The sequence below is a fragment of the Equus caballus genome, chromosome 26, assembly GCF_041296265.1.
Source record: "Equus caballus isolate H_3958 breed thoroughbred chromosome 26, TB-T2T, whole genome shotgun sequence".
In the NCBI taxonomy this organism is placed as follows: Eukaryota; Metazoa; Chordata; class Mammalia; order Perissodactyla; family Equidae; genus Equus; species Equus caballus.
The window spans coordinates 38,309,320-38,324,867 of NC_091709.1; the positions used below are offsets into that span (position 1 = coordinate 38,309,320).

The window sequence follows — 15,548 nt, forward strand, 5'->3', positions numbered from 1 at the left end:
AAGTCTTTGCTGTCAGGGGGCTGTCCTGGTCACTGTGGGATGTTGAGCGGCACCCCTGGTTTCCACCCACTAGATGCCAGTAGCACTGCCCCCATCTCGGTTGTGACAACCAAAAGCATCTGCAGATATTGTCAAATGCCCCCTGGAGGTCAAAATCAGCCTAGTTTGGGAACCACTGAGTAAGACCATCATCAAAATTGATAAGCAGATATATAGATAAGATATCAACTATGACCTGCCCTGAGGTTTCAAATAGGATGATGAAGGTAGAACATTTGGAAGGACCCAGTGTGGTAGGTACTGGAATCATACCATTTAAAAAGGCAAACAGAGCCTGATTATAAGATGAACTTACACCAGCTCCTCATTAATGATAGAGAGAGAGATAGAGAGACAGAGATAGATAGCTACTGACTCTAAACAATGGTTTCAAGTAGAATGAAGGAAAACATCTATAAAAACCCGAAACCAGTGCCTTGAGCAAACTGGAGCGTTTCCACCACCAATCAGGCCCATCCCTCCTTGCCTTGTCTGCCGAGATCTGATAAGCTCCTAGATCATCAACTGTGTGTGCTCAGACCGCCCATATTCCTGTGCATTGCCTTGGTCTGAGCCAAGGAAAGCCTCCTTTGTTTGCATAAGGTGACTCAGGCAGGGCCACACACCACCACGAGGGTACTGGTCAGCCCTCCCATTAACCAGACCAGGAGTTTCCCTGGATCAGGAGCATGGGGCGAGGTGGTTCAGGTCTGCAGTCTGTGTTGCCCGTGTATCCTTAACAATGGTCTTAAATCTCAAGGTAAAAGCAGAGATTAATCTGAGTTGAAAAATAAACAGGAAATTTGCTTACATCTTCTTTGCGTAAAACACAGTTTAAGTGGCTCCTAAATGAACGCTTCCTCACCGAGGAAATCAAAAGAAACGCGCTTTGAATTCTGCAGCAGAATGGCCATGAGTCTCTCGAAGGAGATTATTGCAATCACTTAATGATTTATGGGTCCTCAACTCCCTGAAACCCTCGTTGGAGAAAGTTCAGTGACACAAAATGGAGTTTCTAAATGGACTACGCTGCCCGATACAGACTAATAGAGCTGGGCAACATGCTGGAGTCCCAAACCAGCGCCGAGCAAAGCGAACGTCATGGATAGCTCTGTTCTTAACACAGACCGAGATGTCTCTGTTGAAGGCGGGACTCCCACCAGAACCAATAATGGAGGGTAGGCGTTGCCTGACGTCCACTAATGCATGTTTGTAAGTACAAAAATCTTGAAGAGAAGCAATTTTGGCCCCCACGCCCCACGCCCCACAGTGAGCTGATAAAACCGGCGCTTTTGAAAGTATTCACAGGCAGTTCATGAAGTCCACGCTGCTCACTTATTACTTTCTGTTAATTGCTTCATTTGGGCTTCAGATGAAATGTTAGGAGCATGGGTTCAGTCCCCAAAGCTAACTTGGTCAGAGGAGTCTTCTCAGAGGAAGTATGGACACACACACTCATGCACACACACACGCCACTGGCTGAAAGTCCAACCTGACCTCTCCACATTGACAGTACATGGTTATGCATAAACGTCCTCTTACTGATCTGGACTTCTTTTTTAATCAACAGAAAGAAAACAGTCATCAGACAGCACGCCCTCTCTCTTTTTCAACGTGTAATTTTTCTTTAAAAAAGAGACACAGAAAATGTTCTTCATAAGCCGTCCTCTCCACCCTCTCTTGCCCCTCGCCAACCGGCACAAAAAGAAAATACGAAACTGATTTATTAGAAGCAGAGCAGCGTTGCAGCCGTTGGCCGGATCACTGTTTATGTCTATAATGCTTGCTGCTGAAACAGGAAGCTCTAAAAATCACTCAACCATTATTTCTCTAGGAGGCACTTTCTGATTGATAGTCCTCTGTCCCCACCAAAAAGAACGGCCTCAACCGAACGCAAGCCGGCTGGGGTGGAGGGTGGGTGGAGAGAAGTCTAGTTTCTGCCCGTCAACTCAAAATATTGTTCATACAAATAACCTCGATTTAAAAAAGCTGTCTGACACCATCAGCAGTGCCTGGCACTTCATAAAATCAGCAAGAACACCATGAAGGAATAAATTGTGAAACTGCGTGTTCCAGGCACAAGTAGTTTTCAAGAAAGCTTTCCTCCTTGGTCCTTGCTGTGGCATCAAGTGGGATACGGACTGATGGTGGCGGTGGTTGGGGGTCGGGAGCAACTTGCTTTAGGAAAGTGTTGCTCTTTTATTGGCAAATGTGAAACAGGACGTGAAACCTGATCTCTAGTGATGAATTCTATGTCAGATTGTGGACACACGCTGTGGACCTGCCATCGAAAGGAATTATTTGCCAAGGCTGCCTGGTGCTTGGTGTCTCAGAGGCTGGGTCTTTCTTCATCCATATTTGCCCACATTGAAATCTGAAAACAGATTTCAGTATATATAGATTATTTTAAAGTGTAGCTCAATAACAACCAAGAAAAATCGGGGGAAAAAACGGGACAGTTGATTTTAATACAACTCAGGGCTTTTTCTTAGAATTCTGTCCAGGAGCTCTGACTACAAGCTTATTATCTTAAATGTTGTCTGTGAAACAACTCTGGATTTGTCAGGTGAATTTTTCCTTCCCCTATTACGTGAGTCTGTCATGGACTAGAGAGTGACTTGGATCCTGTGATAATATTGTGAGTCATTCGGACCATTTCTCAGTAACAACCACTCCATAAAGACACGTCTCTTTTCGTTTAAAAGACCAGCACAGTTTATCCTTTTCTAAATGTACCTTCTCTTCATCTCAACCGCAGTCTTTCGCTCATCTGAGAGGCCACCTCCCCAAACTGTCCCCCAAACAATGTAAAATAACTTAAGAATGAACATGCCTTAAGTAACAAACATTACCCAAATATGTAATAACCCAGATTGTGACCGAGTAAATATTATGTCTGGGAAGGCATCCACAGCAAGAACGTAATGAAGGAATTTCGCTTTATAAAAGCGTTGGGAAAGGGTACTATTTTGAAAGTGGGCAAGATTAAAGTTGCCAGGGAGGTCAACATAAACACAAATTCCACCAAGAAATTAAACCATGTCCCAACAGACCAGAGAACACGTGACCTCACCAGGCTGGTTGTGGAATGTGCACTGCCGCTCTGCAGTCAGAGGCCCAGGTAGTCACTAGAGAAGAGGCTGCCGTTTTCACGACAATATGGGCCCTTCCCCTTTGCAAGGGGCTCCATGTGTGCACACCTGACGGCCTTTCAAAGATCTGGACCAGCAGGTTGAATGGGATCTACTTTCCTAATTAAATAAACCAGGTCCTAGCTATAATTGCAACAGGTGTAACCAAAACAGGACAGGGAACAAGAAGAACATCTACTCATTTATTCATTTATTTATTCACTTTCCAGTTATCTACAACATGCAGCACGGTGCTAGGCTGGCCCTCCATGGTCAAGGAAAATTTCAAATTCATAGATTCTTGGCGTGGGGGGTATATGGATCCTCAGCCCTGGAAACCGAAATATACATGAAACTGTATAAGTGCACATGTGCATTTTTTTCCCCCCCGGGGAAAAGGCTTCCAAAGGATTTAACAAATTATCTATGATGTTCTCAAAAGAGTAAAAATCATATTCTTAGAAAAATCAGAAGTAAATTTGCCGTGGATTCTCTTCCCCCATTTATGATGTGGTTGATGATACGGTCTGTTAGATTTCCTCTTTGGTTCTAAAATGAATTAACTAAAGCCGTATTCCCTGATTGATCGATGCCTTTCCAACTGTTCCAACAGGATGGAAGCACTCACAGATTTCACTGCTAAAATTTCTTAAATGTCTCCCGGCTGCAGCCACGATGCACCTTCTTGTAGATGAAAATACCAGCAGCACCTGCCTCGACCGCAGGTACAAACTCATGTACACTGCAGCTAATTAACCTCCACAAAGAGAACTCCTTTTGATCCTGAACTTGGACTCTCTGGAAGTAAGGGATAGTCCCAGAACATGTGGTTAAGTGTGGATGCTTCTGAACAACAACCTGTGTGCTCAGCATAACCTCTCATCTGCTGGGAGCTGCTGTCTCTTCTTCCATTGTAAAGGAACACCAATTAATATGGAGATACTCAAGCAAAGGGAGAAAATTCCAAGGGTGAGATATACCCTGAGCGAGATTTAAATTGACAGGGAGAGAAAGGAGGGGAAGGAAGCAAAGGAAGACGGCTCAGACTGCTGAAGCCTTCACGAATATTTTTTAGGGGCCAGTGTTGTCAGCAAGGCCGTAAAAGCTGGACGGGCAGGTTTTCCCAGTTGCAGGCTGAACCTGAGGTTAGGAGCTGTGATCCTGGACATCAGCCAGCACCCAGACAGATCAGTTTTGTAGAACAGAGAAAAACCCTTCCATGTTCAACCTCTGGCAATTTCTACGAGGTTTTACAATCCCTAAGCACTGGTAGCCGGTAAAAGAAAAGAATGTTTCTTTTTCTACCTTTCATTTGGAACTGAGCACCCAGCCCCTTTGAGAATCCATCAGACCAGTGCCTTCTGACAGAATGTGAAATTGGCATTGAAATGTTTGCAGGAGCCAATAGCCAGGACCTTCTCGGCCACTGTGTGGTGTGTGGATGTCAATGACATGTTTTCAGGCACATTTTCGAAAACAAAAATGAAACAGCAGACAGTCTTAAGATTGCTTAATAAAACGTAATGAAACTTTTAAAGGACAAGATTCAGTGAGGAAGATTAAGGCTAATTGTCAAAATTAATGAGAATCATCTGCTCTCTCCATAATGGGAAGCAAATTGCAAAAAAAAAAAAAAAATCTGGCAGGCTTTGATGTTGACACTTACACTTGAAAGAGTAAGAGCAAGTTGTATTTTACCACTACGGAGAAAAATTATGAGACAGACTCAAACAGGGCCTTTTGATAGCTTGTAGTACTGACCCCCCCCAAAAAATAATCACTCAAGACCAAAAATATACATGGTAAGCATAACTGGGTCAAACATTCAACTAGGGTTCCTGTATTTTAGATTGCTTCTTATCACTCGTGGGAACAGAAGCTGTTCAAAACAGATATTGGCCATTTACAGCATTTCAATTAATTTTCTCGTTCCGGGTTATCAGAAGACAGCCCAGCCTTGGTTACAGCTATTTTATTATTTGGGTTTTATGCAAACTCAAGAGCATACTGGCACGAATCAGGCAGCCGAACGCAAACAATCCACACCTTGAGGAAATAGTTCAGTGTTACCCAAGTAAACACAAGCACCTATTAGTCACCCACTCAAAACAGAGATGGCCAATGAGTGTCCAGAGACCAGCCCTCCACACCAGAAAAGGAAGCTTGCCACTTTCAAAATCTCATTCTTCATTATCATCGACTTACTGCACATTGCCAGAAAGCCACCACTGAACTTCTTACGGGAAAATGTCCCCAGCATGGACCATTAAATTCCAAAACTTTTATAACCAAAACCTGACACATAGGCATGCAAACGATGATATTACTTTCTCTGGAAATGCAACCAAATGACACTCAGTAATCGATCCCTAATAGCAGAAATCCGCACGAATCGAATTAAGATTTTTAGCTAGGCCGGTGGGCATGGACCAGGCGGTGGGGCCTTGATTTTTTATTGGCTCCTCATCCACTCTGCCAGCTACTCATCTGAAGCCTTCAAGATGTTTTCTAAACACACATCTCTGAATCATAATGTGAATTCCATTTACTGAAAGGCGGGGACTTTTAATATAACAAGTGAACCCATTTAATGCCTTAGGCTTTTATACCTTATAGCATCACTCATGCTGTCAATAAGTGGATATCATTTTCTTTGTATTACCCTATTATTAACATACTTAGTACTATGAACATATACTTTCAATCACGGTATAAGCTTTTTTATTTTCTCCACCTATGATTCTATTTTGAAAATGCTCTAGACAGCTAGGATAGCAAAAACAATAGCCAAAAAAATCAACATGCTTTTACCCCCTTCCCCTTTTCGACTAGTCAAATTCCCTAAGAACACAGATTTTCTTATATTTTTGAATGCCTTTACAAAGAGTAATGACTACTCTCATGTTTGAATGTCCATTGGTTGTACTTTTATTTTTTTCAATACAAGCCATCTACTGTTATTTAGGTATTTATCAGGTCTTTTTATTATACTCGGGATAACTTTTATTCGTAAGTTTATTCAATACTATATTACAAAAATGAGATTTCCAAAACCAGCTATCCTACCTCCTTCAATTAAGCTTCTAGTACTTATTCTTATTTATAAAATATGACTTAGGGTCTTACAATCCAGAGAAAACACACTATTTGAAAATAATTGAAAACCAGAGGAGATTACAACAAGCTAAGATTCCTCTTTCTGCTAATACTGGGATAACAGGCAAAGAAAAAGAAAACTACACATAGAACGTCACTAACACAATACTTCCTCCAGATAATCCATCTTCAATATTATTAATCCCTAAAATGTTAATTAGGATCAACCTCTCCCCCAAATAATTATAATGCATCCAAATTATATATAATAGGAAAGTCATATTGCCATCAAATTTACCAAACCAGAATGATACCAACATGATTTCTTCATATTTTATCGTAAAAATGTCAGCTTACTTGAAACCACATTTCAATAATCGTATACTATATATTCCTTAAAATTATTAGACGTGATCGTTTGAAGCTCTGGCCCACTTGGCATGGACAGCACATGGATCCTAAGCTAAGTCTTCCATTAAATAGATTTCTGATAATTATCAGAGAGAGAACCCCAGTTGTATAATCTTAGTTTCCATGATGGTAAGTTTTATATTTTTGCATTTTAGTAAAGCTCTGAGGGGTTTCCTGGAAATTCAGAATTCAGACTTTGCATGTGCCAAGTCAGTCTTAAACCAATTCAATACTAGAAAGCAATAATGTAAAGCTAGATTCTGTTAAAAATATTAAATTTCAAATAAATATTTTTTAAAAGCTTGATATAACAGTAATAACAAGAAGAAAGACTGTTTCTAGGGATCCCATCACAGAAACGTCTAGAAGTTTTGAAATTTAGTCTTGTTGCCATGTAAATACTTTGTGTTTCAACTTCAGTTTTGACAGATACATACCTCTTCCGCTCCGACCGACAAACCTGAGGTCATTGAATCTCGCGACTTGGTTTTTCATGGCCGCGGTAGCATTTCTCAGTTCAGCCGAGTAGTTTTCATCATTGCCCGCCATCACAGTGACCAGAGTGCCGTCTGGAACATCCCCCAGCGCCACCACCTAAACATCAGCCATGGTACAAACGCAGATATCAGGAATGTCATAAATTTTTATGTCATTTGTGTAGTAATTGTTCTAAAATTAAATGTCTATTAAGTGCTAACTTTCAGTTTGCAAAGGAAAAGCAATCATAAGTTACGTAAAACAACAGAAAAGTTATTAACGGGAAGATTTACTTTTAATTCCATTATGCGTAACTAAACATAAATTTTCAAATCATAAAACATTCACCTAATAAAGATAGGGAAGGTCATATAGCACAGTTGGAATAAGACTAACTATAGCAAGGACTTTGAAAAGCTAAGCCTTCTCATGAACACAATCACCTCTTCTTAATTCTTCATCTTTGAGAAACAGAATGTCTTGTTCTGGTAAGCTTATAACCTAACCCATCTTTCATTTGTCTAGACCTCCAACGACAGGCCTAAGAGGGCCGACTTTACTTTTAGGTGTTAAAACTTATTTCCGCTAAAAATAAATTCAATGGTTACAACTGAATTGCTGAAAATTCTTGAATGACCTGAACTGTCCCTTACAATTTATCTTTGAGACCCACCTACTCACTTCTGTTATCTTGATTTTCACTAGCAGTGAACTTCGGCATGCAAGGAAAAAAATCAGAAATGTACTCTTCGCTTATTACTAATTACGAAATCAACACAGACCTCAGAGAAGGGGGGTGCTCACTTTTCTGTGCTCCTCTGAATTCAGGAGTGGAACTGCATTGTCTTTTTATATCTGTGACTCCCCAAGATGTAGCTACATCCTGATAGATGACTGAGGTTTTCTCCAAACCCAGCTGATCTTGAAAGGAATTCCTTTAATGTAATTGAATAGGAATAGATTTCCTAGAAGAGCTATTGAAGGAAACTGGTAGATAAATATTTTTGATGCTCAGGTAATAAAAAAGCAGTGATTCCAAGGTAAAATGCTCTGAAGGGCATGGCATGAAGATGCTTCGTGCGGTAGCATCCATTTCTTTGGTCATCATTTGACCTTCTAGAAACAATTTTCTTGGTCTAGACATTTATTATTAGCTATATTTCCATTGTCTCTAGTTTTTAAAGTGGTCATAGAATTTCTAGTCAAAATGCCCCAAGTCCTACTTGTTTCTATCATTTCTGATACTCCTTGTGGTACTTTCTCGGTCAGTAGTGAAATTTGTGTTAATCGTACCAATTATATAATCATTTTTTTCATTTTGTTTTTGAGTTTTGATAGTAAAACATTCTACAGTGATTATTTTTGCCCCTGTTTTCCACCTTCTCATTTTTACCTAATAATTGCTACATAATTTGGTAACACCTATATTCGGTCCTCTTTTTCTGCCTGTAAAAAAAGCGGTGTTTCTCAAAATTCCTGTCTTCATTGCCTGCTTAGTCATTACCCCTTCTGTGTCATCCAGATGACCATCTATTGTTTTCATTCCTTACGGTGCTTCAGCTTTTGGATTCTAAGGTGTACGATAGGCAAAATGAACCAACTCACTATGAGGGGTGGACGTCCTTCAACCCCAAGACCACACCTGGAGAATCACTGCCCTGGAAATACGCAGGTGTTTTCCCTGCCTATTTTATCCAACTTGCACTAGCAAGCAAGGTCGGGGTCTTTTATCTTTCTTTCTAATCCTTTCCATCCAAATGTTGGCCATGTTTTCTATCAAGGAGATTTAAAAACACAGCTATTTACTCCTCATGCCCCCTCTAATTAGGTATCTAGTTCCCATTTTAAGTGTGTTTGCCGCCATTTAATTAAGAGCAGTAACATCACAATTCCCTTTTGTTTCAAAAATATCATTAAAATAAATCTCCCTGATCAGTTATTCAGTTATTGTTACCGTTTTTTTTTTCTATTCCCACAAAATGTGCTTGCTTTATTTTGCTTGTTTTAGTCTCTTAAAAATTTTTCCACTTCCCCCCCTCCCCATTTTCACTTCCCGCTGTAAAATTAGCTCACAGTGTTGAAATGCCCTCCTGGAACACATCATTTTCCTTCCTCATCCCCATCTCCCTGTGGTGACCCGGCTTCTCTATTCTAATTCAACATCCAGTAAGTATACACGGACTGGATCAATGACACCGTTTTCCAACTCAATAACTCATTGTTGGGACAGAATCTGGAAAGAGGTTAAAATAAATAAATCTTGTTGTATAACTCCCAAAATGTATTCTCAATCTCCCTCCTCCCCCTGGCCCCTCCCACAGTGCTCCATGCCTGTGCCTCGCTCATCTTTCCAAAACTATCCTCATCAGTCATTTGGCAAATTCATGAGAACTTCACCAAGCAGAAGCAAATACAGAGAACAAAGATGATGGTGGCTAAATAAGAAAAGGTTGTTGATGTTGGAATTTGAGACTCAAAAAAAAAATTGGAGTTTAACTCCCATTTCTCTCTCCCTTTTTAAAAAATGCAGCAGAAGTCAAGGATATTTGGGCACTCCAAGATCACTAACTTGGCCTTTTATTGATCTTGGAGGGGTTTTTTTGGCTGGAAAAATGGGGAGAATATTCAATCCTGGGAAACTATATTAATAATGCATATCATCTAATTATTAACAAGCATACTTAGACTAGCTAAAAATTAAAAAAAATTAGAGCTAACATATCTGCTAATTTGATACAGATTTTGTCATTGATAGGCAATATAAAGAGAATAAAAAAATCTAACTTCAAACAGAAAAAAGAAGCAACTGGAATGAAAGGCTATAAACAATAGTTAAAGCAACACAAACATTTACATTTTAACACAGACCAAACAGACAAGAAAGGACTTGCTGGCCAAAGGATATCTCATATTTTGTTTTACTTCTCTGTTTTTAAAGTATCAGGAAGTTGGGCAGAATATCAACCCTCCTATATACGACATGACTCTCTCTAAACTGCTCTTGGCTAGCCTGCTCACAGTTCAAACTGGCATTTTAAACCAACTCTAATTAGGCTGAAATTACAGTTACAATTCATTTATTTCAAATCCCTTAATTTTCTAGTGTTTCAAAGAAACCTGTGGAGTGGAACTTAGAATTCAGCTGAGATGACATTTAAGGGATAGCTAAGGACCGTGATCCTGACGACAGAAACATTACTTATTTCTTTCTCATGAAAAAAATATAACTGTCAGCATCTAAGACCCCTGAAGTTGCTGAAGGCGTGTTCATGCTTTCAGACTCTGGCGTACCAGGGCCTAAACAAACTGTAATATTACACTATTACAAAACAGATCCTAAGTCGTCCAAACAGCTTTTAAGGCTGCTTCTGTAAATCATGGGTAACATGGAGCAAATTTAAGATTTTCTCAGTAGAAAAATAGGTATCTCTCCTATGCTAAAAAATAAAGGTATTCCATGGGAGAAATGGGGGAATGGGTACATTTTGGGGTCCAGGATAAGCAATTAGGATGATTTTAACCTATTTTAAGGAAAATTCATAACTTTAAGTCTCCCTTTAGTTTCAAAGGTCAAAGCAGAGGATTTACACCCAGAATTCCAGAAGACTGCTCAAGAATCACAAATGCTGTTTTCGTCAATGTCATCAGACTTGATCATTGTTTCACATTTTCTCCTCCTTCTTCCAGGGAATAGAATAATTCTGTACTGATTAACTTCTTAGAGAGGTTGTCTTAGACTTACTTAAAAGTCAAATTTTAAAGTAATAATTTTTGTCAAAACTGCTTGGGAGGCCGGTGGGTGGAAAAGCACAGAGTGGAGCCGGGAGACACCGCGAATGAGCCTCCTTCTGAAGAGGCCTCTCTTTATGGGGACGGGAGTGGGGACAGATATTAATCAAGTGGTCTGATTTCTCTGCTGTCCTTTCCTTTCCCCAAATGCTCTCAAGACCCACTTGCACTTTTTCAAGAGATCTATACCTTGATCTTTTAGTAGCCTAGAAAAGCAATTCCCTGATGGCTCATGAAAGCAAATTCTATGATTTTTTTCATTCTTTTAGAAAAAAAAACAAATACTTTCCTGGGGTGGCTGGAGAAATGGCATCGCTTCGACTTCTGAAGATTCTTTATTAATCACTTAGTGTTTTGATATACTTGGGTGTGGGTTCGCAGGCAAAGGAGGGGAGATCCAGAAGAGACTCTGATTTACCCCAAAGGAAGCCACAGATCCCTTAGAAGCCACTCCCTTGGCGTGTCAGGGGCATCCGGGTTTAAATGACCCTTTGGTTGACTATCAGCCTGTCTTCCCTTCGCTCTCCTCTGAGAGTGAGCCCAGGACCCAACCCTGTCAGGTTCCCTCTCACGGAGCAGCAAAAGCTGCGAGATCTGCCGGCTGTCTGTTTACGTAAAGCAATTAGAATAATTTAAAACTGAAATGGGCTCCCAACCCAAATCTACATAAATGGAGGAAGGGGAGGGAAAGAGTCTAGGCTGATCCACCTCATCCTCATTTCCATCCCCCTTGGAAACTCTTGCTTGCAGAAAACTGCGAGGAACAGGAGGCAATGCTATAGACACAACTAACTGCACATTTGGTTTGTGTTGTTTTAGGAATCACAATCTAAGTTTGGAAGGTGTACAAAGCTTGAAAAATAAAGAACTCCGACAGCACTTTTTAAAAAAGTGAACATTATTCATTGTAACTAGATCAAGATCCAGCCCAGGCCTGGAACCATAAAAAGCTTATATTAAATTAATCTCCCCTTAAAGGGGACAATTATTTAACCAGATTTAAAAAAAAAAAAAAGAGAAAGAGTAGCAGATCGTTACAGCTTTTTTTTTTTCCACCTACCTGTCTTGGCCCTTTAAATGAAAAGGAATAAATGCACCGATGGTACTAAAAGCCTCCCCTTCTTAAACCCACCCAAGGCAGAAGAACAGAAACCCCACCGCAGAAATTAAATTTCTGCTGTTTGCGGCCAGGGTGGTGGGATGGCTGTTTAAAAACGCCCGGGGTTGTTTATATATCCCCGTTGAAGGCCAAGGTTTTTAAAGGCAGCTGAAAGCTAGGGCCAGATCAGGGGTGTAAAGGGAACGGAGCCCTCTGGAGCTGCTCAGCGGAGGTTGCCGGGTCCACGCAGCCCCCTCCTCAACAGAAACTCGGGCGACTAGACGCCGGGCTCACCGCAAACTCTGGGCTCGTCACCTTTCGCTGCCCCGGGCTTAATCTAGGTGAGCCGGCGATAAGGTTCAGGAGGGTTCCAGGAAAAGAAACAGGATTCGCTACTTGCGGCTTCTGGCAGGAGCAGGCTGGAAGCTGGCAAAAACTCTTCAGAAAACTTTTGCAAACTTAACTACGCCCGCTGTGGACTTTGGACATGCTAATTCCTATCGGGCTGTTAAAGAGGGGTGGGGGTGCGAAGCCCTGACAGTTTTCCTAGTCAGTTTATTTTCACTGACCCGAAGGTATAAAAGCATGTCTATTTTATTTCCTGATGTCTCCATCTGAGGGAGTCACAATGGTTTGGATGTTAAGCCAGACGTGGGCGAGAAGCATGGGAGCAAACAGCCTTGTCCTTGCTGGGGTTCTAACTTTTCCTACTTTGTATCAAAGCTAAGGACCCCTGCCAGGGAGGTCCCCACCGGCCCTCAGTGGATGTGTTTGGGGGCATCCTGATTTTTTCAGCCCTCTGGAGCAGCCTAGGCGGGTCCCCTCGAGGGTCGCCACGGCAACGCAGCATCCCCGGTCTATCGAGCGCAGGGGGATGGACCAGGGGCCGCGGTGGGCAGCGCCGGCCCCTTTCTAGACCCGGGCTTCGCCTGCCGGGCCGCTGCCCTCCAGGATCGCCCCCGGCCTCGGCCGGCCTCCGCCTGTCCTCCCGCCACCCGCTCCGGGACGAGTACCTTGAAAGCGATGGGCAGGGTCTTGTTGCAGCGCCAGTGCGTGGGCAGCACGGAGCAGAGGAAGTTGGGGCTGTCGGTGCGCACCAGCTCGCCCGGGTGGTCGGCCAGCACCTCCACCATGCTGCGGTCGACGCTCCTCGGCTTGCCGATCAGGGCGGCGCCGGCGTCCGGGGCGCCCAGCGGCAGCGCCTCGCTCATCTTGCCCGGGCTCAGCGCGGTGGAAGGCGGCGTGAAGCGGCGGCTCGTGCTGGCATCTACGGGGATACGCATCACAACAAGCCGATTGAGTTAGGACCCTGCAAACAGCTCCTACCAGACGGGGACAGGGGCGCGGGTCCTCAGCAAGCAGCTCCTGGGAGACCAACATACAAGTTCAGGAGCCTTTATTGCTGCGGGGAGCTGGGGGAGGGGGGAGAATAAGTTGACTAACAGTCCAGGAGGGGAAAGTTCTAGTTATGCGGATCAGCCTCAGACCCGGGCAGGGCTCCTAGCAACCGACCGCTTAGTGCCTTAAAAAGTAGGCGACCAGAATCCAAAGTCAACTGCCAAGGGAGCTATCTTCTTCTGAGTCTTGCTTTGAGAGTTTAAGTTCTGTCTTTGGCTGTTACAAAAGTTCCCGGAGGCAAAATTCCCATACGCTTCCTAAAATATTTATGCGGAGAGCCAAAGGACCAGCAAATACATAGTTTGGAAGTTCCAGTAGTTAATCGCCTGTCAGTTTTTTTCCAGGTGAGTTTTGTCTAAAGTCCCAACAAAACACAAAATAAACGAGTGTCTTCCATATTCAGAGCCACTTTCATCATGCGAAACAGGCTTCGGTCCTCAAAAGCAAGAGAAGAGACTTCCAAAAGTCGTGCTACTAATGTATGTGCACATATATATAAATATATACATATGCTCTACTTCATAAAATATTTACAATACAATCTGTAGAGAATTTAAACACAACAGAAATCCATTAATGTTCGCTGCAGGTTTTTTTTTTTTTCTTTTTAAGTAGCCTTGAAAATCAGCTTCAGTAGTTGGAGAAGGGCTGGGCCAGAAGTACTTGTCATGTTGTCTCAATAAATTCTGGCAAAATTCTCAGTTCAGAAAATTCAGCTTTTCAAAGAAAAGCTAATCTTTAAAAAAGGAATAAAGTCCAAGTAGATGACAGTCAGGGTACAGCTCTCCACATCTGAGAACTCAGGTTTGGGGATGTTGGTTAAGTTTGTGGCTGATCCTGTGGTTTGGTGGGAGTTGAGCAGCAGCCTAGTCACACGCACGCAGACACGCACTCTTCGGAAGCCAGCCACTGTCTACATCGACTCCGTGACTCAGCCCGGACTCGGGCAGTAGCAAGATCAGATCTTCCTCCAACGTCGCCCCAGCGCCGGCCGGTTGACTGCCCAGACACGCCAATACCCACGATCACCGCGTAACCGCAGCAGGTGGAGCGGGCCTTGCAGGAGGCTCCGCAGCGCAGATCGAAACAGACAGAGCGGCTCGAGTTACACTCGCAGGCACGCACTCCCACGCACACTGCCACGCACACGCCGCTTCGCGGCTCGCCTCGAAGGACGGCGTACTTTCTCCTGCAGTTGTCAAAGGAAACAACCGGAGAAAAGTTCACAGCCAGGAAAGAAGTCGAACCATCCAGCCAAGAAACCAGTTCATTCAAAAGTAAGAAAGAAAAAAAAAACAAATCGAAGCTCCAACGCAGGTCAAGGAGAAGCAGCAAAGGTTGACTTTCTTCTGGTGTCCCCAGGGGCCCCAGGAAGAGGTGCCTGCCGGCGCAGGGCCGGGCAGCGTGGTACCCTGGCTGGGTCCGGCCGCGGGGCGCCCGTCCCGCCTGCGCCCGCTGGCTCTATGAATGAGAGTGCCTGGAAATGAACGTGCTTTTACTGTAAGCCCGGCCCGAGGAATTCCATTCCCTCAGCTCGTTTGCATAGGGGCGGCCGCCGGCCAATCACAGGCCTTTCCGGTATCAGCCAGGGCGCGGCTCGCGGCCGCGGGCTCCTGGAATTGGCCCGCGCGCCCCCGCCGCGCGCTACTGTACGCAGCCCGGGCGGAGAGGCTACGGCCGCCGTGGTCCCCCGCGCTCCTCAGCCACGCACACACACGCACACGCTCGCCCGAGGCCCCGCCCGGGGCAGACCCAGGCCCTGCGGCTTTGCACACACGCGCGGTTGCGCGCCCACCCGCACCAGGGCTGCAGGGCGCAGCGGCGCTGCAGGCGGCCGCGGGTCGGAGACCGAGGAGGTGGGAAGAGAGGAGGCCAACCGGCTTGGGAGGACTCGGGCCGCACGCTGCACTGGCAGCGGCCGGGGCGCGGAGACCAGCCGGCGGGAGGCGCCGGCGCGTCCTGGAGATGCAGCGGCCCCCGGGACCGAGGCAGGAGCCCACGGGCCACCCCAGGCTACGCGGCGGCCCACGGCCGAGCCTCGGCTTCCCCAGCGTGGGTGGGATTCGGCCGCGAGGGGGCCGAGGGCCTGGCTGGAGAGCGGCTCTGCG

At 44.2% G+C, this 15,548-nt stretch overlaps 1 protein-coding gene across 8 annotated transcripts in view; it reads right to left on the reverse strand.

The window, feature by feature from the left end:
- Nucleotides 1–15,548, reverse strand: part of RUNX1 (RUNX family transcription factor 1) — a 263,885-nt gene that overhangs the window by 80,455 nt on the left and 167,882 nt on the right. For 7 of the 8 annotated variants that reach the window (XM_070252582.1, XM_070252579.1, XM_070252581.1 and 4 more), the window contains 2 exons: nt 13,056–13,309; nt 7,115–7,271 (listed from right to left, as the gene is read on the reverse strand). In XM_070252582.1, coding sequence (XP_070108683.1) covers nt 7,115–7,271; nt 13,056–13,309 — 411 coding nt within the window. Of the gene's footprint in view, nt 1–7,114; nt 7,272–13,055; nt 14,938–15,548 lie in introns of those variants that run through there. The other variant, XM_070252585.1, reaches the window with a different exon arrangement.